A 22,977-nucleotide genomic window follows, 5' to 3' on the forward strand; every position below is an offset into this window, starting at 1 on the left:
TTTTTAAATGCTGCTCTATTATGTATCTAACTTACTTCTATATCTGGAAAGAAAAACATGAGATAAAAAACTCTATTTTACAATAAATTGTGAACGGTTTTAAAATCAGTAATAATTAAAATCACACAAATTGACTGTACCATTTACAGTATGTATAGCAAGAAAACACTGTTTTAGAAAGAGCTGCTGAGTGAATCAGACTGGTGTAATAGTCACATTGAATGGTTAAAGTTTAACAGTCAAGTCTGCGCAACACACACACACACTGTCCCCCCGAACCCCATCTCCCCAGTGGTCATCTACGTTACGAAGTTAGGCACTCAGCCCAAGTCCTATCCCAGTACTAGAATGGCGTTACTTAAAGCCCACTCAGAAAAAGTAATGTGTACTTATTTTCCTTAGGGTGGACGAGGTAAGAGAGGACGATCACTGCCATGCCCTCGCGGGAGCCCTGGGATCTCTGGAGACAAAGGAGAGGTGGTCAGTATGACGGCCATAAATGTATTTTAATCACATTTTAAATATAATATTTCATGCAAATATTTACATGTATTTATATAATTCCTTAATTATATGTGTTTTATACTAAATTAATATTGCTTTTAATTTAATTCAATATTTAAAAATAATATTCCCTTAACCCTAAAAAACCCTTAGTGCTCCTTAGTACTTCTATGTACTACTACTGTAAATATATATAATATATATGTATATATATATGTATATATATATATATATATATATATATATATATATATAAACTTAAAAAACAAAAGGTTACAGGTATGTTATAGCTAGTCTCACATTTTAAACGTACAAAACCATAGTAATTCACCTGTTATAGTTCTATTTCCTAACTATAACGTCCCTGTAACCTTTGTTTTTTTCAGTGAATGTCTATGTTTTTAAATAATTTTCATTACTATATGCTAATCCAACTACCACTGTGCATGGCCCTTGGCCCTGTGTGTCAGGAGCTGGCCGTGGCCTGTCTCTTTGGGTGGAAGCATAGGTGTGAGAGGGTGTATCTGAGTGTCAGAGTGGCTGTGAGAGAGTTTGGATGTGACAGTGGGTGCGTCTGTCTTAGTGGGTCTGTGAGTGGGTGCATCAGTGTCTGAGTCAATCAGTGAATCGGTGCGTAAGGGTCTGAGTGGGTCTGTGAGTGGGTGCATAACGGTCTAAGTGGGTGTGTGAGTAGGAGAAAGAGATTGAAAGAGAGAAATTGAGAGAGGGAGAAAGAGAGTGAGAGAGTTTGAGAGTTTTTTTTAGGTGTTGATGAATGATATACTTAGAATGAGATATTTCTGGACAAATTGAAAAGAAATATATATTTGTCAAATAAAAAGAGTGAGATCATCTTTCAATTTGAACCTTAAACTTTTGAAGTTTAAAAGAAATTAAAGAAGGAAAACGACCACAGAAACACCTGGAGTAGAACCTTCAACTTTGAGTGTGAGGGTCTTTGACCCTAACCTTACGGCTATAGGTGACTCCTTAGTGTGATGCTTCTAGACATACCTATGACAGATAACCCAAACATGTGAGGGGAAAGAAACATGAATGTTCCATCACTATGGAGGTTTAACAGTCAAAACACTAGTAAATTAACAAACACTCTGCCAAGCAGTACTAGGATTTGAACCTTCAGCCTACTGAGTGACAGCACAAGACCTTGACCATTTGGCCAGAAGTGACTCTGTTCCGCTCTGCATCCAAATGTAACTATAACATTTGTACTAAACATCTTGCTAGTCTGACTCTTTGAAGTAATTGCATGGAGAGACCATTGCAATGACAATCACTCCCTTTTGGCAGAGAGACAGAGAATGACAGGACCGTGGGGGGAGCTTGAAGGCCCGCGGTCCTAGCCGGCTCCCCATCTCCTGCAGGAGCTGACATTGCTCCCACAAGCAGGGAGCTGCTCTAAATAGCAGATCCCTGCATGTGGGAGCAATGTTTTGCAGGGAACCAGATGAAAACAGTTTAACACCTCTCACTTGCAAAAAGTGAAGTGTTTGTTCTGACTTGGCCGGAGCTGTCAAAGCTCCCGCCAAGTCACAGCAGACAGCTACGTCCCAGGGATGGGCATCCTGAGATATAGCAGAAGCCAGCCCTCGGGGGTGATTGTCCCCAAGGTCATCATTGACTTCCAACCTATACAGCCCCAAGGAGGTGGTAGCCCCCTCATTATAATTTATTGAAGCCCCAGAGAGGTGGCAGACCCCATGGCTGTGAGGGGCCAGGTGGACCCCCAGATTACATTTTATTAAAGCCCAGGGGTGTGGCGGTCCCTGGTACTTCGGAGGTGTCCCCCCCACTTTTAATTAAACATTAGCCGCAGGAAGGTGATGGTCCCAAGACCTGTTGGGGGGTCAGGCAACTCCCCACATACCTTATTAGTTTAGTCCCGGGAGGTGGCATTCTCTGGGTCTTTGGCAAGCCCAGGAGGGGGGCCCCGTGTGGCCCCCTCCTTAGTTGTAGCATGACCCGGGAACTTGGCCAACTTGGGGACTTCATTAAAAGTGTGGGAAACCACACATTTTTTTTAAAACATCGGAAAAATCTGCAGTTTCATCTGCAGATTTTTACAACTTTAAAAATATATATATATTTTAAGCCCTGGCAGGGTCCCTCTTGGACACCAGCACCAGAGCTAAGTTGTAGGGGTATCCCTACCCTGGCCCCTTTTCTTTTTTTAATCTTTTTTCTGGGACTCGCCTGAAGCCGAGCCCCAAGCTGGCTGCTAACACTTTCTTGTTGAAGTGTTGACAGCCAATCAGATATCTGCACTGGGACAGTCGGATCTGCATCCCTATATATTTATATATTTAAACTGTAATTTCTCCAAAACTACTCAATGGATTTACACCAAATCACAAAACATGTGCTTTCAGGACCAAGATCTAGCTTTCTGCCCAACTTGGTGTAATTCTGTTCAGCAGTTTTGACTGTAGTTATGTTTACAAATTTGAAAACACCTATTGACATAGAATGGGGAAAAGTGTTTTGGGACTCCCCCTTTTTCACGGCCCCCATTTGACAGATCACTCCAAAACTTTCTAGACAGCACCTGAACTGACCAAAGTTTACGTTTTGAAAAATGTTGTGAACATTCATCAAACGGCGCCAAAGTTATTAGCAAAACAAAAAAACATTCTGTCTATGGTAAAAATGGTCCTAACTATAACTACCTAGTGGCATATATATATATAATTACACATGCACTCATATAGATATTGTTGGAAATGGCTCATTCTGCAGGGCTTCCCCTGTCTTTTTGGCTTCTGACCTCCGGTTTTTGATCCTCTTCTGAATTTTGATTTTGCTGACTTTACCAATGCTGACAAGTGCTAAAGTGCACATTATCTCTATCTAAATTGTATTGGTGTTTGGTTTATCCATGATTTACATTTTTGATTTACTAGAAAGTCCCTAGTATAGTGCACCATGTGTGCTCAAGGCCTGTAACTCAAATGTTTCCAGTGGGCCTGCAGCACTAATTGCACCACCCACGTGAGTAGCCCTGTAAACATGTCTAAGACCTGCCACTGCAGTGTCTGTGTGTACAGTTTTAAACTGACATTTTGATCTGACAAGTGCACCCACATGCCTGGCCTAAACCTTCCCTTTAATTACAAATAAGCCATCGCTAAGTTAGGCCCAAGGCAGTCCCGTGGGCAGGGTGCAGTACATTTAAAATGTAGGACATGCACTAGTGTGTTTTAAATGTCCTGATAGTGAAATACTGCTAAAGTTGTTTTTCACTATTCCTGGAGGGTAACACGAGGATTGCCTTGAAATATCTCTAAAGTGTAATTTCTCGTTGGGAGAAGAGGGGGATATAGACTTTGGGGTCTTTGGACTCACAATCTAAGAATACATCTTTTGGTGAAATTGTTTTTAAATTGTAAGTTAGAAAATGATATTTTTTGAAAGTTTCCATTTTCTTGCTTAACCATTATGTGCCTCTGCCTGTCTGTGGAATATATGTCTGGGTTAGGATGACAGTTGGGCTGTTTGCGAATTCACTCTAGACAGTCACACAGAGGGAGCTGAGGTATGCCCTTCATATTCTGATGGGTCTTCCTGAGCTAGAGTGGTGGGAGGAACTGACACCTGAATAGGGCTCTGCCTGCCCTTACACAATCAGTCTCCAACCCCCTGGAGTGTGTCTGGCACCAAGGCAGGAAAGGCAGGGTCTTGTGCACTACAAAGACTTTTCTTTGAAGTTTGGCTACTTCAAAGGCAGAAATGGGTATAAGTACTGAACCTCTGACCCCAAAAGGTTAAAACACTTCTGGACTGAGGACATTCTACCAGGAAGAAGAGCTAGTTGCCATAGGAGGGGCTGCCACTCTGCCTATTGCTTTGTTGTACTGGCCTTCTGCTTGCTGCTTCTGTCCTGGGAGTGAAAGGCCTGGACCTTGCTTTCTACATCCTGCTTTCCAAGGTTCCCTAAGGACTTGAACTGAGCTTGCCTCCTGTTAGACGCCTCCGGGACATCAAAGACTTCATCTGCCTGGGCTCTTCAGCTAAGAGTCCTGACGTTCCAGCCTCTACAGTTGAACTGGTGGAACTGGTGGATGAGGTCCTAAAACCACATTTTTCATCCCATATGGTCCACAGAGACTTGTCCCTAGTGAACATTTCAGCTATACCAATTTCTGATGGGATTGTGTGGGATAAAGTACCCTTTGATATACATGGTCCAACTGAGGTTCTTCAAATTCCTTATATATTTAAACTTTCCATGAATTATGTAATAACACCTGGAATTGTTTCTGATGATTGGGATGTAAAAACAGTTGATTCTATGCTATCTGAATTACAACATTTTACTCTGTTTAAAAGTGAATATGTTTACCAATCGAAAGAAAATTATGGAGATATATTCTGTTATAATTACTATAGCCATCATTACATTCACAGAGCAACTACACTCAAAGACTATTTTTAATGATACACAATGGGAACAATGTCCAACTCCTGCAATGGGGGTCTGAAAACATATTCTGAAAAGTTTGCATATTTTTCTGGGCACAATGTTAAATATGTTGAGTCGTATTACTTTAAATGGATGGAAATGCAACATATCTTATTAACTGATACCAAAATGATTTATTCTGATTTCTTTGTTTTCTGGATGGCTATAGAAGGCTATGAATTTTGGCTGAAGTCGATTGATTTGAAAAGTGTATGAGGAACTAAAAATTGTCAAATAAAGGGAAAGGAAGAGCATGCCTGATACCTGTTGAAATGATTTTTTTAAATGAAAATGTTCAACAGAAAAGTTGTTTAGGCTTGGCAAAAATTAAAGACTTGAATGCACCCAGTATCCCTGCTCCTGCTACATTTTACAAATGGCAAAAACACATTAGTGCCTCTAAAGATCAGCTCGATGAATGGGTCCAAAATGGAATATTTAACTCATCACTTTCACGTCCAGGCGGGTGGTTATTGTGGCCATTAGACACAAATGGTTGTCATGTACTTTTTGTAAACTCCAGGGGGGAGTTTTGGAAAAGATAGACCAGACCCTCGCTATGTATCATCAGAACTGTTGTAAGTTCTGCAAGACACTGACCATCAAAATCTGGAACATACATTTGTGTTCCAAACAGGCATTCATATGGGGGTACGTTCTCCCAGGGATCTTCTGGGCAGATTATTAAGTGCTCTCTGGACTCCATATAGGTGATTAAACCAACTACGACCCATGCCTAATAGTCTGGCTATTAAGGATTACTTTAAATCATAGTTTCTTTGCTCCACTACACTATTTCCCTTGGGATAATATGGAGACGAAAAATGCAGTTGGACCCCTAATGCCACCGCACCAGGACCATCAAGATCTGGAACATACATTTGTGTTCCAAACAGGCATTCATATGAGGTACGCTCTCCAAGAGAACTTATGGGCAGATTATTAAGTGCTCTCTGGACTCCATACAGGTGATTAAGCCAACAACGACCCATGCCTAATATTCTGGCTATTAAGGATTACTGTAAATCACAGTTTCTTTGCTCCACTACACTATTTCCCTCGGGATAACATGGAGACGAAAAATGCAGTTGGACCCCCAATGAAGACATGGTGTCCCTGAATACCCTTGAGGCAAAAGCAGGTCCCTGGTCCGACTGGAAAGCCACAACTGCATATGTGCCAATAAAGACTTGCAAATCTTTAATAACAGTTCGAGCGTCAGCCGAGCATAGTGGCCATAACCATAGAAATTTGAAGAATGAGTCAACAGTGACTAAGATGTATTTGTATGCACTATTAGGGGTCGGGGGCCCACAATGGTCCAGCTACACACATTGTAAAGGTTTGTTGGAAATAAAGAGGGGTGTTTGCGGTAGACGTTTGACAGTGGCTCCTTTTATTTGCTGACAGATGTCACAACAAAGGACGTACTGCTTGGTCTGTTTGTATAGACCTTGCCACCAATAATGTGCTTGTAACAATGAAATATTAGCTGTCACACCAGCATGGGCAGAAGCAACTCCCTCATGCACTGCATTAATCAACGCTGGTCTTTGATCTTTGTTGGGGTTCACATGATCACCCACCCCTGGTATTGTTACCAGGGCAGTATTGAGGTCAGATATGCGGTAGGAATATTTAGAAGGATATGCCTTCAGCATGGGCTTCCCTTCAGTCGAAGCTTTCACAGCAGCCAGTGTTTCATCAACCGGTCTCATCAATGAACGAGTTATTGCAGCAACAGAAGCCATATCTACTGCTGACTTGGCCACTTCATCAGCCAAGGTATTGCCAGTAACGTGTAGTCCAACACGTTGATGTCCCAATGTATGAACTACATGGACATTGGGTAACGTTTCCTTCAGATCTGCTACTTTCCCCCACAGGAGTCTGTGTTTGATGGTGTTGCATTTGGAATCTCTGAACCCATTCTGGAGCCAGTAATGCAGATATTCATTGAGGGACTGGACACAGTAATACGAATCACAGATGATTAATGCTAACTCTCCTGGGTCCGTGTGTTCTAGTGCAATCAACAGAGCCTTGAGCTCTGCTGATTGTGCAGTGCAGTCCCCTAAGGTCTCAGTGTAAGTGTGTTGTAGATGGAATTCACCATCTTTCATTTAGCCACTCACGACCATGCAGGTGGCTGATTATTGATGTTTAGTGCCTACTGCGGGCTGGGCTGAGCCATCAGTGTACATAATTGTTTGATATTGTACAATAGGCAATATGTTTGCTGGAACTGGGTATTCCAGTTCATATTGTAAGAATTATTCAGTTTGTAATTTAGGGTCAAAAACATAGTTAACATCTGTGCCCATCAGAGATGTTGCCTATTGAATCCAACGTGGATGCAGTGCCTTAGAGTTAGGAACGCTGGCTTTAGTGACAGCCTCAAGGGCTGGGATTGGAGATACAACAATGATGTGTTTCCCCTAGGTCAGCGGTCTCTCCTTAATGACAGCCATCTGAACAGTAGTCAGAATGTTTCCGGTGGGAGCAAAGCGTTGTTCAGCTGTGGAATACAAATATGATTTGTATGCAATAGGTACAGTATCACCCTCATTGAATGGTACACAGGTGAAACCAATGGCACCAGCAATTACTCTGATGAACAAGTGTGTTTTGTTGTCTCTTGTGTGTAATTGTTTAGCTGCAACCATGTCTTGTTGCAATGCTCTAAGAAGGTGTGTGTTCAACTGTCCAACATTTATTTGAAAAGTCAGAGTGTATTAAGTCATATATTGGTTTGATGCATTGTGCATAATCTAGAATGTATGTTATGCCAAAGTTTAAAAAGCCCAACAGTGACTGGAGCTTTTTGATAGTGTTTGGTGGTTGTAGTAGTGCACATTTTTCTAAAAATTGCGGCGCTAGGGTCTTGCCTTCATCTGAGTTTTTATCCCAAAAACAGCACACTAAGGAAGGCTATTTGTGTTTTTTTAAACAGAATTTGTAGCCTAATTCAGTAAAATCCACAACAATGCGGCCCACCCATCTTACATGCTGAACAAGATCATCATCTACGTAGGATAATGTCTCTGGGTCAGTGTTGTGGAAGATTGAAGTAACACAAGCTGAAAACAATCCGGAACTATTTCTATATCCTAGTGGGAGTCTGCAAATGTGTTTCTGTGAGCCTAAGGTGTTAAAACTTCTTACGTCACTACTTACAAGTGCTATAATGGACTAAACCTCCCTGAGCGCTCTGGGAACAAAGGGTGAGAAAGAGGGTTCAATTACGTCTTACCCATTTGGAAAATTACTGACAAATACGGGTGGCCAATCCTTTTCGGCCAATAAAATATCATAAATGGTAATAATGTGACCTCAAAAGAAGGCCTCTATTGTGCACTCATTGTCTCCTTCTAGTTGTAATTTTAGTTTATACACCCTTTTGCGCATGTCCGAAGTCTCAACTTGTAAGAAGTCATCAGTTGTTTTCACCTCCAGATGCTCTTGAAGATTCCGGCGAACTACTGTGTCCTCTGCCGCGCTGTCTAGCAGTGCCAGTGCCCTCTTCTTGTTCTTCAGCAAAGCTCTCATAATGACTGGCCTTTTGTATAGAAATCGCTGCCACTTTTTTATTTTTGAATTGGAGTTTTTGTTGAGGAAGTTTCTCTTCTTTCTTAACAGAAAGCTCTGACGAGCATTGTGAGTCCTTTCTCAGTTTCTTGTACTCTGTTTGCTGCCCTGACCGCCCACCTCTCTCACTGCATTTATCTGGTGAGTCCTGAAGGGAACGCGATTGGCGTGTACCAGTATATTGATATCTATCAGGCGTTTTTATATTATCTCTATTTCTAAGATTATAGTGGTTTTGAGGGGTCTCCGAATGTGGAGAGTCTCCCCTCTCTTTTTTAGGTGTTTGTTTTTGTTTATCCCACTGTTGTTTAGAACACTTAGGTGCTTGCTTTGTAGAATCCTTATTGGATTTACCCTCGAAGTGTGGTTTAATTGGTCTGGCTCCCAGACTATTTCTACCAATACTAGAGTAGGTCTAACCGATAATTGTTGGCAGCTCATGTTCTGGATTGTGTACAGAAAAGTCCTGCAGCTGCATGCGCGCTGCTAGCACAACTGCTTACCCTTTAAGATTGTTTAATATATAGAAGATACAGTGGCAAAATTGACCATTAATTGAATCCCCAAATCCAGGGCCAGGGTAGCCCCGTTTTCATCTTGAATTTGTTTTAACACTTCTGGCAAGTGTCGCAAGATTGGCAAGTGTTAGTGTACCATGTGAGGTAGTATACAGTGTTTCAAATATCGTGCCCCAAGTAGTGCAGTTATCTATTGTGGGAACCATTCCAAATGGCAAGCACATAATGAGTATTCTTTGTTTATCCTGAGGTCCCTTATGGAGAAAAACTGCTTCCAGGGCATTTATTTTCTGAGCTAACCAAAATGGAATCTCCTCCGATTTGGCGGGAACTTTACCCATGATCGAATGCACAGTCACAAGGTTAATGCCTGGTGTGACTGCATATGGTTGCACTGGGGCACCTCATACTGGATTAGTATTTAATGTTTGCATTACGAACTGTACCAACAGTCTGTATATTGTTGTAAGCACAGCGTACAAGTAGTAAACCTCAGCTACCGCAAAGGTGGCTGCATCAGGATGTGGCCAATAAAGGCCAGGTAGGAACATCATTGCTCAGATGACCTAAACTAACATGCAATATTGTATGTGGTAAGGCACCATCAAGCCAGTTATTATGGTCTTGAAAATATAGAGGTATCTCTAAATATGCATAAGCTCTGTATTGTACAGGTGTGTTAGGAGATGTGTAGTGATGAAATGTATTTGTGTTCCCATCAACTGCTGGACAGGTGACCCAAGAGTAGAACATTTCTGTTCTGTAGGCTGGATGAGCCTCAACTACAAATGTTACAGGACCCCCCTGGCCTGTGAGGCCATTTGCTAGCAAATGAGCAGTGAAGGGAGGTCACATGTTTACTGCAATTACCACCCGTTGTGGGTTTGTCATGGTGGATATATCTGTTCAGAGATAAGGACACCAAATGGGGATTGATCCTTTTGAGGTTCAAGCTTGAACAACCTACAGCATCGTATAGGTACTACCTACCTAGTTGAGGAAGAAATCCTGAATACCACAGATGTCTCCGTATATAGTATTGGGGTGCCTTTAGCACGTAGTGAGAAAAAGATACTCAGGAAGATCCGAAAATCAGTGCCTGACCAAATGTTGGCAGCGCCATGTTGGTGGGCTTTCATGATCCTAATAAGGCCGCTGGATTCGGGCCGTAGCATACCTGAATTGTGGGGAACTGAGTCCAATCACACACCATGTGACATCTGTCTGCCTAATCTGGTTCTGCGCAGCTAGCAGCCCCTCATCTCTGCCCAAGAGCAGGGATGATTTGTGGTAATCGGGCGCATGACAAGATGACATCTCAGGGAAATTGTGGTAAATCAGGTGTCATTCTTTTCTCTCAGTTACAGTAGTCTTACACATTCAAAGACAGACAGAGGCAGAAAATAGTTCACTGCGATTTGTTAAACAACTGCACCTTAGATAAAATGGCATGAATTGCAATAATTAGAATCATGAAACATAATAGAAGCAAAATGGTGACAAGAAAAGTGAAACACAGGAAAAGTCCAACCATACTGTTAGTATGTGAAATACATGCGGTTCCTACCTAAGCTATGTTAGAGCACAGCATGATAAGCCCAAATCCTCTCTTCAGGATTCCCCCCTGGGAATACATCATCCTCCATACCTGAGCAAGGAAGCCTGTTGTCTAGAGAGACATCATCCTCATGTAGTCCAGGGAACTGGAAGTCTCAGCAAACAGCTGTAGCAAAGTCAATCAGCATGCGGTTGTGGTCATCTGGCTGGAATCTCCCTCTAACCTGCATGGGACAGAAACGTGTTTTTACATTAAAACAGCTGATGTTCTGAGAAAAATGTCCCCCTGTAAGAATGTGTGTGTTTCTGCGACGCAGTGTACCACTTGTGCCGGCAACCCTATCTCGCTCTAGTCTTGAGGAAAGCACAAAGTGGAAAGAATGCTGTGATAAGAAACGCAATGCTTTCCTAGTTGAAAGAACAACTAAATAAAGAAAATAAAACAAATGTGGCTAATTCTGAAATAATAAAAACAAAGCAAAATAAAATGGAACTGGGCTAAAGGGCACAAGCGGTAGGCCTAGTTGCTAAAAACACGTGCCCACAGACCTCACTAAATGGCTATGTAACAGTGGTGCCAACTCCAGTCGCTGGGCTCTTAGAAGTGTAAGCTGGTGACCTGAAAAAGAAAACCCAAGCACTGATGCGTTGCAGCAGAAAAATCAATGCAGTGCCTGTCCTGCTGCTGAATAATAGATGCAGTGCCTATCTCGTGGCTGCAGAATCGATGCAGCTCCTGTTTCTCTGTGGCCCCATCAACACAGCACATCTGCAGCACATCTGCAGTTTCCATGCATTGTCCCTGGGGTGTCAATTTCTTATTCACCCCACACTCCAGTAAGGAACAAAGGCTGCGTGCCTTGAAATCAACACATCACCTTTACTGTGATGAAAGAATTGATACATCACCTCCCGTGCCTGTAAAGAACCAATGCATTGTCTGTCCAGTGAGGAAAGAATCAATGCATCACCTCCCTTGTGCGGTATGGAACCGACGCATCACTTTGCTTTTCAGTGCCTCACCTCCACTGCAGCCCGCATCGTCTTTGTTTTTGACTCATCCCACATACGTTGTGCTAAAAAGATACAATCTTTGGTTCCTATGGGTTAAGACTCTTTTCCACTTTTAAAAAGTGATATCTTTACTTGTATGTATGTTGGAATTTTGTCATTTTGGTCGTGCTTTTTTCAGATAAATATTGGCTATTTTTCTAACTGGTGTGAAGTACTTTTGTGGTGTTTTCACTGTGTTACTGTGTGTGTGTGCAAATACTTTACACATTGCCTCTGAGATGAGTCTGGCTGCTCGTGGCAAGCTACCAAGGGGGCAAGCAGGGGTGAGCTTAGCTGTGTGACTCCCTTACCCTGACTACAGTGAGGGTTCATACTTGGACAGGGTGCAAATCACTGCCAACTAGAGACCCCATTTCTAACAGATATCAATACTGATATAGATATATATGAATACATATATATATTCACTTAAAAAACCCAAAATGTTATTGGTTTTCTGAAAGAAGTTTTTGGGAGAGAGGGTATTCCCAAGTTTATCCCCATTGATAATGGGGTACAATTGGTTTCTAACTAAATGGAAATATTTTTAGCAGATTGTTCCATACGATACAAGAAATGTGCGCTTTACCATCCTGGAACCAATGGTATGGTAGAGCGCTTCAATAGGGTGCTAAAAGAAACTATAGCTATGGCCAAGGACAATGGGCTAAGTTGGGAGAGAGAGGTGATGAAAAGGGTTGAAGCGTATAGAATCTCACCTCATTCCATTACTGGGAAAACAACATTTGAATTGTTTAGAGCCAGACATCCTAATACCTTTGTAGCGCCCACATGGGTGAATAATATGGAGTTGAGAACAGGCCAGATAGTATCAGACGATCATTGGAGAATGAGGGAGCAAAAGAAAATAGAAGCCCAAAAGAGAAATTTTGATTCAAGGAAGTCTGTATGAGAAACAAAGGTTGAGGTGGGAGATTGGGTACTCATTCGAAAACCCGTGAAGAAAGGGAGAGGTATAGATAGGTCAAAACCTGTAGGAGTGGTCAAGCTGTTCAACAATGCAGTCAGAACAGAAGATCCTAAAACTTAGAATCTCAATCGGGTGGTGGTACTCAATTGTAAGATGTTTTGGAGAGAACTTAATGATAGACTGGATGATCCTGTTTCATCAACAAGTGTCAGAAAATCTTCCAGAAAAATTGTAACCCCAAAATATTTAAAGGAATATGTTAAGTAGATACTATAGTTAATGGAATTCTCAGTTCTTTTATATATGTTTTAGAGTGAGGGTACTTGTGTGTTGTAATCGTAAATGTTTTATTTGTTACATATAAATATTTTTTGTTTTAGTTATTTATTTATTAGTTTGTTTAATAAAGAAGGGAGGTGTGTAGTATTTGTCAATAAGTTTATGGCACTGCCAAGTGAAGAACCCTTGTGCTAGATTAGAACATTTATATGTCATCATGGAATGTAAGGGTTGTGACAGAGAAAGCTGGCAGTTGGACATGGTGGATGGGACCTCTTAAACTGGAATAAACACTTTTCCTGTGCTTCACCTTGGTATCTTGGATTCTCTATGAAACTGTCTTTCATTACACTCTACTTCCGATTACCCCCATTGACCTAATATGAGATACCACCTCTATCTGGATGTTGAACGTTTGATGTGGATCTCCTACATTTTTGCATATCTAATAGGTTATACCCTCCCTTCTTTTGAATCTGTGCTCTAGTACATGAATTTAGAGTGCATTAATCTTAGATGGATAAGCATGGTATCAAGGTCATGGTTCTGTAATACTGGATTAAGTGCGGTGTAAAATGCGGTGTTGGTCACATTATCATCACCAATAGATCAATATGCCAGACTTGCTTTGGTCCCATTGAGTATCTTACATCTTGTGGTAATCTACTCTCAAGAGGCATTAGCGCTTTGAATAAGGACCTAGAAGGGACATCATTATCTCCCATTTTACATCGTAATCTTGGGTGCTCCTTGTAGTCATTAAAGCCTCAGTCAGGAACTGTAGTGAGTTTACTTGTTACAAAGTATTAGACCTTTACATAAGGTTTGAGGAGGGGCATCTTGGGTGTCCCCTCCTATCTATAGATGCTTCTTCTTATCATAAAGGTCCTAGCAAATAAACCTTTAGGAAATTAAACCCTTAGGAGGCACTAGCACTTTACACTGGGATCAAGGAGGACATTACCATTTTCCTGTGTTATATCATGAAGGTCCTGGCACGACACTTTAGTTAATCGAAATCTTAGGAGGCATCAACCTTTTAAATGAGGACCAAGGAGGAACATTATTATTTTATATTTTATATCATAAAAGTCCGGGTACATGACATTTTAATAAATTAAACTCCCTGGAGGCATCAGCACTTCATATAAAGACCAAGAGGAACATTATTATTTCTCCCACTCATACTTACAGATGCTTCCTTTTACCATAAGGGTCCTAACACATGACACTTTAGAAAATTTAGACTGCCACTTTACATAGGGACCAAGGAGGAGCATCATCATTCTCCTATTCTATATCGTAAGGGTCCTGGCACACGACACTTTAGCATTTTAAACTCTGTAAATTAGCTCTTCGCATGAGGACCAAGGAGGAACATCATCATATCATATCATATCTTAAAAGACCTGATACATGCCACTTTAATTAAATTACACTCCTAGCATGGCCTTACATATTATATATCATAATTTCATATTTCTATTAGGGTGCTTTTTGTTACTATTTAAGCTTCAGCATATGGCATTCCAATAAATTGCATTTTTAGAAAGCACTAGCACTTTACATGAAGATTAAGAAGGGATGTCCTTTATGTTCTCCCCTAGGCACTCATGAATGGTCCGAAAGGAACATGGGTACAGGGGATATGCAATTACAAACATTTAAGCTTTTTAGTCGTGTTAGCAGTTTGAATGAGGGTTCCCATTTATTATATTCCTATTCCTTAGCACTCATGGATGGTTTTAGAGAAACTCATGCATATGGTACATATAACACAGAATATCTGAGCTAAATGATCACATTGGAACTTTGAAAGGAGGTTTTCCTGTATCTCCATATCAATTAGATGCAACTTCTTACATATTTTTTCAGCATGTCACTCTAAAACTGCACCTGAACGAATGAGGGATGGGGGGGTCTACTAGATTGGTCAAGTACATTAGCAGTATTGGCCAAACATAATCATGAACCTGACCGGATCGGATGTACTAGCATTTTGGAGTAAATGAACTTTTAAGAATTATAAGAATCTTGTGTTTACACCAGTTATCATGAAGGAGAAAATGAATACTCTTTTGGAGAATGAACAGTGGTAGTAGAATATGTTTCATATTCTACATATTCTTGAAATAATGTGCATTTTCATAAATTACCCCGATGATGAGAAAATTTGCTGATTTTTTTTAAAAATAATCTTTAATTTCAGTTTACACATGCCACTTTAAAATAGTTTTGATTAAATCAAATTAATTTCCACCTTGCAACGGATGGGATTGTAAGATAATGGGAATGTTTATTCATGTATTGGCTAACATATAGTACACACAGTATAACTTTCTTTGATGAAGGATGTTGCTGCTTTAATATGCCAGTACTTGATTTCAGGCGGATCATCATATTGCCATGCATTGGTTATTTACTATCCTCGTGTGACAAGACAAACCCTTGGAATTAGAATCTTTGTTGAACTTGTGTCTGGAAATGGAGGACAGAGTTGCGTAATGGAGCATGAATTACATATTTTTGAAGTATAAAGAATTTAGCACAAAGGGTCATTTGGAACGGCAATTACTATGGGTACAAGATGGAGGGCATAATGGCGTCTATCACGATGAATACGTAGGCCCAGTTGAAGGTGTTGTGCCGAAATGCATTGGCCATTAAGGTTTTATGTTAGTTTGTGCTGTATCATCACCAATACAGAATTGCTGCTGGAAAATCATACCCTGGCTATAGACAAGTCAGTGGCAGTGCTGCTGATCACTGGTCTGAAAGGAGACGGAGTGAGAAGTTATTTAAATATATATATATATATTTATATATATATCATAGTGACGGTCGCCATTAGGTAGTTATAGTTAGGACCTAGTTTCCATAGGAAGAGCGTTTTTGTATGGTACAAACAAGAAGGAAGAAGAACTCCAGGAGGCTTTTTTATCTTCAGTATTTATTAAGGCAATGCCTCTAATACACACACCAACCCAACTTCAAGTCTTGCTTACACATACTGTGAGCAAGACTTGAAGTTGAAGCGCATTGGTGTGTGGATTAGCGATGTTGCATGAATAAACATTAAAGATAAACGAGCTTCCTGGAGTGCGGCATCCTTCTTGTTTGTAGATTATACACGTAGAAAGGGTCCATTTCCGACAGCACCAGCAGTTTGCGCAGGGCTCTGTGACCACATTGTGTGGAAAAAAAATATATATATATGTAATACACACAAACATATATATGGATGTGTGTGTGTGTATAAACAATATTTACCTCTATCTCTTTGGCAAAGATCCCATTATAATTTGTGTCTTTTTTTCTAAAGATCTCCTAACATATAGATGACTTACCTAAATGTCTCACAACACATATGTAGATTCTGTGTGGTCCAACTGTATCTCTCACTGTACAAGTACAAAAATGTGTTTCCACCTTTACTGACCAGACCTCAAGTCAGATGTTGTGTCCACTGCCCCATGTGATGATGAGTAAGCAAATGCATCCTAATGTGCTATACTTTATCCTGAATATGTCCCTATTTGTGTAGCTTAAGGTGATTGCTCACTTGTTACCTCTGGTCCAAAACATTCTTAGGTAGTGCGGCCCACACCACGGATTGTGCCATGTGTTAACTAGGCAAATTCTGTGTACTTTACAGGGAGAGCCTGGCCTCATGGGACTGAAGGGAGAGAAGGGAGATGCTGGACTTTCAGTGAGTATTGAAATCTACTTGTTCATGTTTCTCTTACAACACTTCTTCTGCATACAATTTCAGTTCTTTCTTCATTCCATGATTCTCCTTTTCGTGCCTGTTGTGTAACTTCCCTTCTTTCTTTTCTCTGCCTTCTGATTTTACACCTATCCTCCTATCCTTCATCATTAAGATGGAACTCCTACAATTCAGGAACACAGAGAATATTGGGGACACAAAACAAGCTGGACACCATTACAAGACAAACTCCACACCTCTGTTTAATATAGACTGCAAACAATCTTAAACTGCATTATCCAGGGAGAGGTTTTTAGTGTGTAAAAAGCCCCTGCTCTTGAGCTCCTCTATTTGCAGACTCCACCAGGAGCCGGAATTGCAGAATAAACACAGGAGTAATCAGATGTCCTAGGGACCCTGCCAGTCACTAATCATAGATTGACTTGGGACTTCCAAACCACCCTTGCCCATTAAGGTGGCCTCAACATGTCAGAGACCCACCTATAGCTCTATCCAAATATTGGGTGCCTTAGTAGTATCACAAACCCAACTCGTAATTTGGTTGGGACAAAAAACAGCTTCTGCCAAAGTTTATGCTGTGGTTCATTGGATAAATGCTATCGTTGTGAGGCAAAACAGGAGAACAGGAGGTCATGTGGCAAGTGCTGACTCCTCTAAAAGAAGGAAGAGTTTGATAGGGAAATATCAGTGAATTGATGTGTCACCCCATCCAGGCATGAAGTGTAACGCTCTGCCTCTGATGTTCACCTCTAGGTGCAGGGAGCTTCTCCTATTCTGTTTTGTAGTGTATTTGCTCTCAGATCATGTATTTTCCCTGTCCTACCCTGTTTTCTTATTTACTTCAAATTCCTTGCGCTTTATATTGTCTGTGCATAATTATATTCCCCTTGAGGCCTGGCCGTATCTTTTTCCCTTCATTGATCTGTCTTTATTTCCCTTCCTTTTATAAACTCCCAACAATAGTTGTTTTGCTATTCCCCTTACTTTTTTATCCTGAATGTTTCCCCCACTGCTGGAATTCTGCGTTCCAAAACAAAACACACATTGGCATTCTGACAATAAATACTGTATCCACTTTAATACTTTTGGCCATGGAGAATATATCCAGGGCTAAAATGAAGTGTATACTGACTCCTAGAATTCTGATCCTGATTTGTACGCTCACTGCTAGAGTTACGACCCTGAATGATGTACTCAATCCTAGAATTTGAAATTTAACAAATGTAAGATAACTTACCCTCTACTCGAATTTCCAGATCATAGATGGAATTACCCGCTATAAATCTGATTATCATAGGTGTAATGCTATGTACAATTCTAACAAAGAAAGGTCATTCAACAAGAATTCTGGCTTTCGGATATATTATACCTACTGCTGGAATTCCGATCATGAAGACAGACTCACTACTAGACTTTTGGACATGAACGAGGTATTCAGTACAAAAATGGTGGAGCTAAAGACTGAATCCAGTGCTATAATTCTGACCATAAAGTGTATGTCCAAAACTTTGACTTCATCTATGAAGTCTCGACCGGCAGCTTGGACTCAGATGCCAGAAGCTGACTCTTTGCTAGAAGAATAACCAGAAAGGCAATGAATGCCCTCACTTGCATTTCTACCATAAAGGTGATGCCTACTGAACGAGTTGATAGAATGCTGATGATGAAAGTGCATGCATATGGACGAAGGAGTGTCCCTCTGTTAGGTTTCCAACAGTGAAGGTAACAGCCATGCTTGGACTGTGATCAGAAAAGCTGCTAGTCCCAAGGCTGAAATTCTGGTCCTAAATGCTACTCACTGCTGGAATTCTGATACCGACGAAGGGGATATCTACTGCAGCAGTTCTGCACTTAAATGCCATAATCACTTCAAGAATACTAACCATGATTGCTGTTATTCCTAATAATTATCTCACAAACATTCATCAGTTAAAGTTTAATATTGTGTTCTCAGTATCAGCAATAATATCATCTTTCTATTTTAAATTTATTTTTCAATGTTTCAAGATAATTTTTTTCAGGAATACCGGTGTACATAATATTTTTCTCCTGATGTGTTTCCTATTCTTGTACTTCATGGGGGACTTCTTCTGCTTCATGTTAGTATGTACATTGTTTTCCTTTTAATATCCCCTTTAAATATGTGTTTACCTTTTTTTTACTTCATTTAGGTTTTTTTTGTTACGGAGAATGTGGCAAATTCCCATACTCCTTCCACACTCCTATTACCTTGACCTATTTTTTTTAGTTAAGCCCACACTAACCAATGCCTACAAAAGTTATGCTCTTTCTTTTTCGCCCATTTCCTTAACCATATTTATTTTCTATAACCCTTTATCCTCTTTACCTGTTAACCTGTCATGTTCTGTAGCCTCCCTATTGTCTGCCATTTTATTTTAATTGCCTGGAACTTTTGTAGGTAGAGGTAATTAAAGCTAAAATAACATGCCATTGACCCCCAGAGGTCTGACCCTAATGAGTACACCCACTTCCAGTGGTCTGACACTGAAGGGTAAAAGTCTTAAATAATGTTGGCAATGAATGGTATAACCATCACTAAATTGCTGAACCAAAATGTATACAGTTCCTACAATAGTTCTGACACTGAAGGCGAGACAGGCTACCAAAAAGAATCCACATGAGTTTATTTTATCATAAAAACTGTGCTTGAACGGGTACACCAGGTAGAAATGAATAGTAGCTGGTTATTAATGGAGATTTATTGCTAGTTACACAATGCATATACTACCTCCAGCACACCTACTGCGCGAGAGCAGCTTGGTTCAGAACATTAATTATATCAAATATTTCTGTTTGTTCTATGGAACATTAATGGAAGTCTGTAAATACAAATGGTATATATTTGATAAAGTGTACACTGTTCACCTATCAAAACGGTTAGACTGTGACACAAAAGATGGAACCCACTATAAAAATTAAGATTCTGAAGGCTACACCTAATTCTAGAAACTAAATTAAATATTGTGTACATAACACACAAAACCGTGTGTCAGTATCCTTTACTCCTGTTCTTCTATGACAGAGGGCCTGAATTAGTGTTTGGCAGACGGGCACCCCGTCACACATGATACGGTGCTAGCGTGTCAGTCCTTAATAAGTAAACTTATAAGGTGATCGCGTATAGGTCGATGAACATTTTGATTCGCTTGGAGTATCCTAACCGTGTTGTGACCAATGTTCTCAATAATTAATGCAGAAAATGTAATAACTATTAGACAAATCATCAATCAGTAGTAAATAAAAGCAATAAGCATCACTCCATGGCCTTTCAGCCATGAATAACCACACCTCAATATACGTTTTAGTAATTTTATTTCCCTATTGGTTACAATACTAAGTCATGAGATGAATTCAACGCAATTCAATTCAGATAAAAACCAGCATCAATTTGTTAAACTAATCAAAGCTTGCATCAGACTACAGTCTAAAACATTAACACGGGTCAATAAAAGAATCGAAGGCAATAACTCATTCCTGGTCATGAAGTAAAACAGTCCGTCAACCACTTATCTCTGTAATCTGTCAACGTCATGTAAGGAAACCCTCATCTAACCCAGATTAGCATCAGCATGTGGGACTTCATGCAAAACAATTTAGAAACAAGAATTTAGAAAAAACATCTAGCTAAGAACACTATTTAGACAGTGCTGTTGGGACCTAGAAAGAAAAGGCACAAAAAATAAAATTTCAGGCACATTGTCATATCTACCTATCCACGGAATGGGTCAGCAACAGAGTCAGTCTTCCTCCTCAGTTCATCAGTTGATCAGCGTCACATCAGGCTCTCAGTCAGAGAGTATGAGCCCAATGACAGAATCTCGAATCACCTCTGCGGTCTTGCAGTCTTGCTCCCCTAACATCATCTTCTGTAGCCTTTTCCCTCTGTCACATTGTTATATCAAAGTCACCCAGACTATCTCCCAATTTCCAATTGGTCAATTAGTCGTACGTTATTACCATTCATTAATAATTTCTAATTAAGACATTTGCGTTAACAACGGCTATCCCACCTGTCTTATTACAAGTGTACTAGGATATAATACATGTTCATCAAATTCTAAATCCGACCCACAGTATTTGGTGCACAAAAAGCAGGACTAGAGACCCGAATTCATTTGTCTTCCTCTGTACATTCAATAGGATCAAAATGCTTCCCAAAAATGTGCATGTAAATTCTACAATGCAACACAATGATGCAACACAATATAACACAATAAAATACAATACACTTCTTGACCCAGCAGGCACCGTTGCAGAATCTGTGCCTTGGGAAGGGCAGGCTCAGTCACAGGTCTAGTGCTCTTGGATGAGCCTCCTTGCATAGTAGAGCTGTGGGCTTGCTTTTTAGCTTGTTTTGGCTCCCATGTACCATGGGTTCACTGGTGACATTAAAATGTACATGCCTTCAAGGGCCTGGGTGAAATTTTGCATTAGGGAAAGTATAACAAAAAAAACTTTTAAGGGTCGGTCATGTTCTCATTAAGAATTAAGCACCCCTTATAGTAAGTTCAAGTCATACTGTAAGCCACTTTAAAATTCTGTAACCTCAGGCTGGACGTCGCCTTTCGGCCTCCTCTTTTTGGTCATGGAACTCCGGGATGACTTGCATGGACATGTGGGTCGCTTCTCTCATAGATATACCATATAATTAAGATTATGACAGAGGTGTAGATACAGTGGACAAACCGGTGCAGTGGTAACGGAACACAAAGAGGTATGGGGGTGTGTGGCCGGGGTGCAGCCTGCTCTGAACTCGCTGCAGGGAGAGTTGGCGGGGGTAGGAGGGAAGGGCGAGGGGCCGTGCACAGACACACGTGTAAAAAAAAGGTGAATAAAGAGAGAGAACTATTCGCTGCAATTATGTCTGCGTTGAAGTTTAGTCACTGCTGCTGCCTTTGTGAGTCAAGGAAGGAGGACGAGAGAACGGTGATGCAGAGGGGAGTGGACAGATAATGAAGAGGTGGGCAGATAGGGAATGAGGAAAGAGTAGGCTGGAGGGGAGAAGGATGGAGTTATGCGGGTGTTCATAGAAAGATGTATGGGAGAATAGAGGCATACTGATTAAGAAGGAAGTGATACAAGGGCGAGCAGAGAGCGATGAAAAAAAGGGGTGGAGAAACCCAGAGAAAAATGGAGAGACACAGGAGTCCAAGAGGTAGAGGAGAGCACATAGATGCAGGGGAGAACAAATGGAAGGGGCAAGAGTCACAGGTAGTCAGAAAAAAAGAGGGGAGTGGCAGGTAGAAGGTACAATGGAAAGTTATACAAGAGGGATGAAGAAGAAGGTGGAGGTAAATTAGGGAGAGAGGCCAAAATAGTTGAGAATGGGGACTGAGAGAAACACCATAATCTAAAGATAGTGGAAACAAAGGTAAGAGGGGGAGAGAGGCAAAGAGACATCAGAGAGTGAATAAGGAAAGTAGAGGCGTACAGAGCTAGAGTGAGGAGTGGAGGGGGCTATACAAGAAAGGATGAAGAGAAAGGAGACAAGTATCTCTCAGACCCAGGCGCCCTTTGCACTGGGTGATGACTATAGAGGCCTAGGGGCCTAGGGTAGATGGAAGCAGACCTGAAGGCGCAAATAGAGTTAAAATGTTAATATTGGTAATTCACTCCGAACCTGTGTCTAAAACCCAGTTCTTCTTTCCTCGGTCCCTGCAGGAGGAAGAAGTCAAGGAGCTGCTACGTAAGGAGATGAGCGACAAATGCGGTAAGGAAATCAGATTACCGAATTCCCTTGTGCCCCATGCTGGGCGCCTACAAGACTCCACAACTTAATTGAAACAATTTGGATTCCACCACAGCCTTCCGCCGCCAGGGGCGCTCTCGCGAGAGCGTGGCTGCCTAATGAGGGCGCGGAAGCGCGCCCAGATGAGCGCCTCTCCTGCCTGGTCACGCGCGGATGCTGTTACTCTCTGACCTAGGTTTGCGTTGGCAATTTAGACAATTCGCTTCAATTATGTTTGCTGCATTCGTGGGGAAAGCATGCCTGGCAGCCAACAGGGTGCCCCTTTTTTTTTTCTTCCGAATACTAGTTCTTGGACATTGCGAATTTGATCTACCATCGGTTCACCCACCCTCTAATTTCTTCCCGGCTTGCCTAGAATTCCCCTCTCCCAGTTGCGTTGCAAAAGCCCCTGTAGCACTTGCGGAGGACGGGGGTGGTGGGGGGCGATTTGGGGAGGGCGTTGAGCTCCAGGCCCCCCCTCAGCACAGCGCTCTGTGCACGGGCGACAGGCCCCTGACTGGGTCGGGGGAAAGGGGACCTCCTTCAGGTACTTTGCAGCTTCTTCCCCCAACCCCTTCAACTTGTGTTACG

At 41.2% G+C, this 22,977-nt stretch overlaps 1 protein-coding gene across 1 annotated transcript in view; it reads left to right on the top strand.

Annotated features, from left to right (window-relative positions):
• Positions 1-22,977, top strand: part of LOC138288093 (collagen alpha-1(VII) chain-like) — a 963,348-nt gene that overhangs the window by 880,516 nt on the left and 59,855 nt on the right. Inside the window, exons 94-96 of the mRNA XM_069229319.1 lie at positions 403-480; positions 16,566-16,619; positions 22,320-22,368. Of these exons, the coding sequence (XP_069085420.1) occupies positions 403-480; positions 16,566-16,619; positions 22,320-22,368 (181 nt within the window). The remainder of the gene's footprint in view (positions 1-402; positions 481-16,565; positions 16,620-22,319; positions 22,369-22,977) is intronic.

The sequence above is a fragment of the Pleurodeles waltl genome, chromosome 4_1 (genome assembly GCF_031143425.1).
Source record: "Pleurodeles waltl isolate 20211129_DDA chromosome 4_1, aPleWal1.hap1.20221129, whole genome shotgun sequence".
In the NCBI taxonomy this organism is placed as follows: domain Eukaryota; kingdom Metazoa; phylum Chordata; class Amphibia; order Caudata; family Salamandridae; genus Pleurodeles; species Pleurodeles waltl.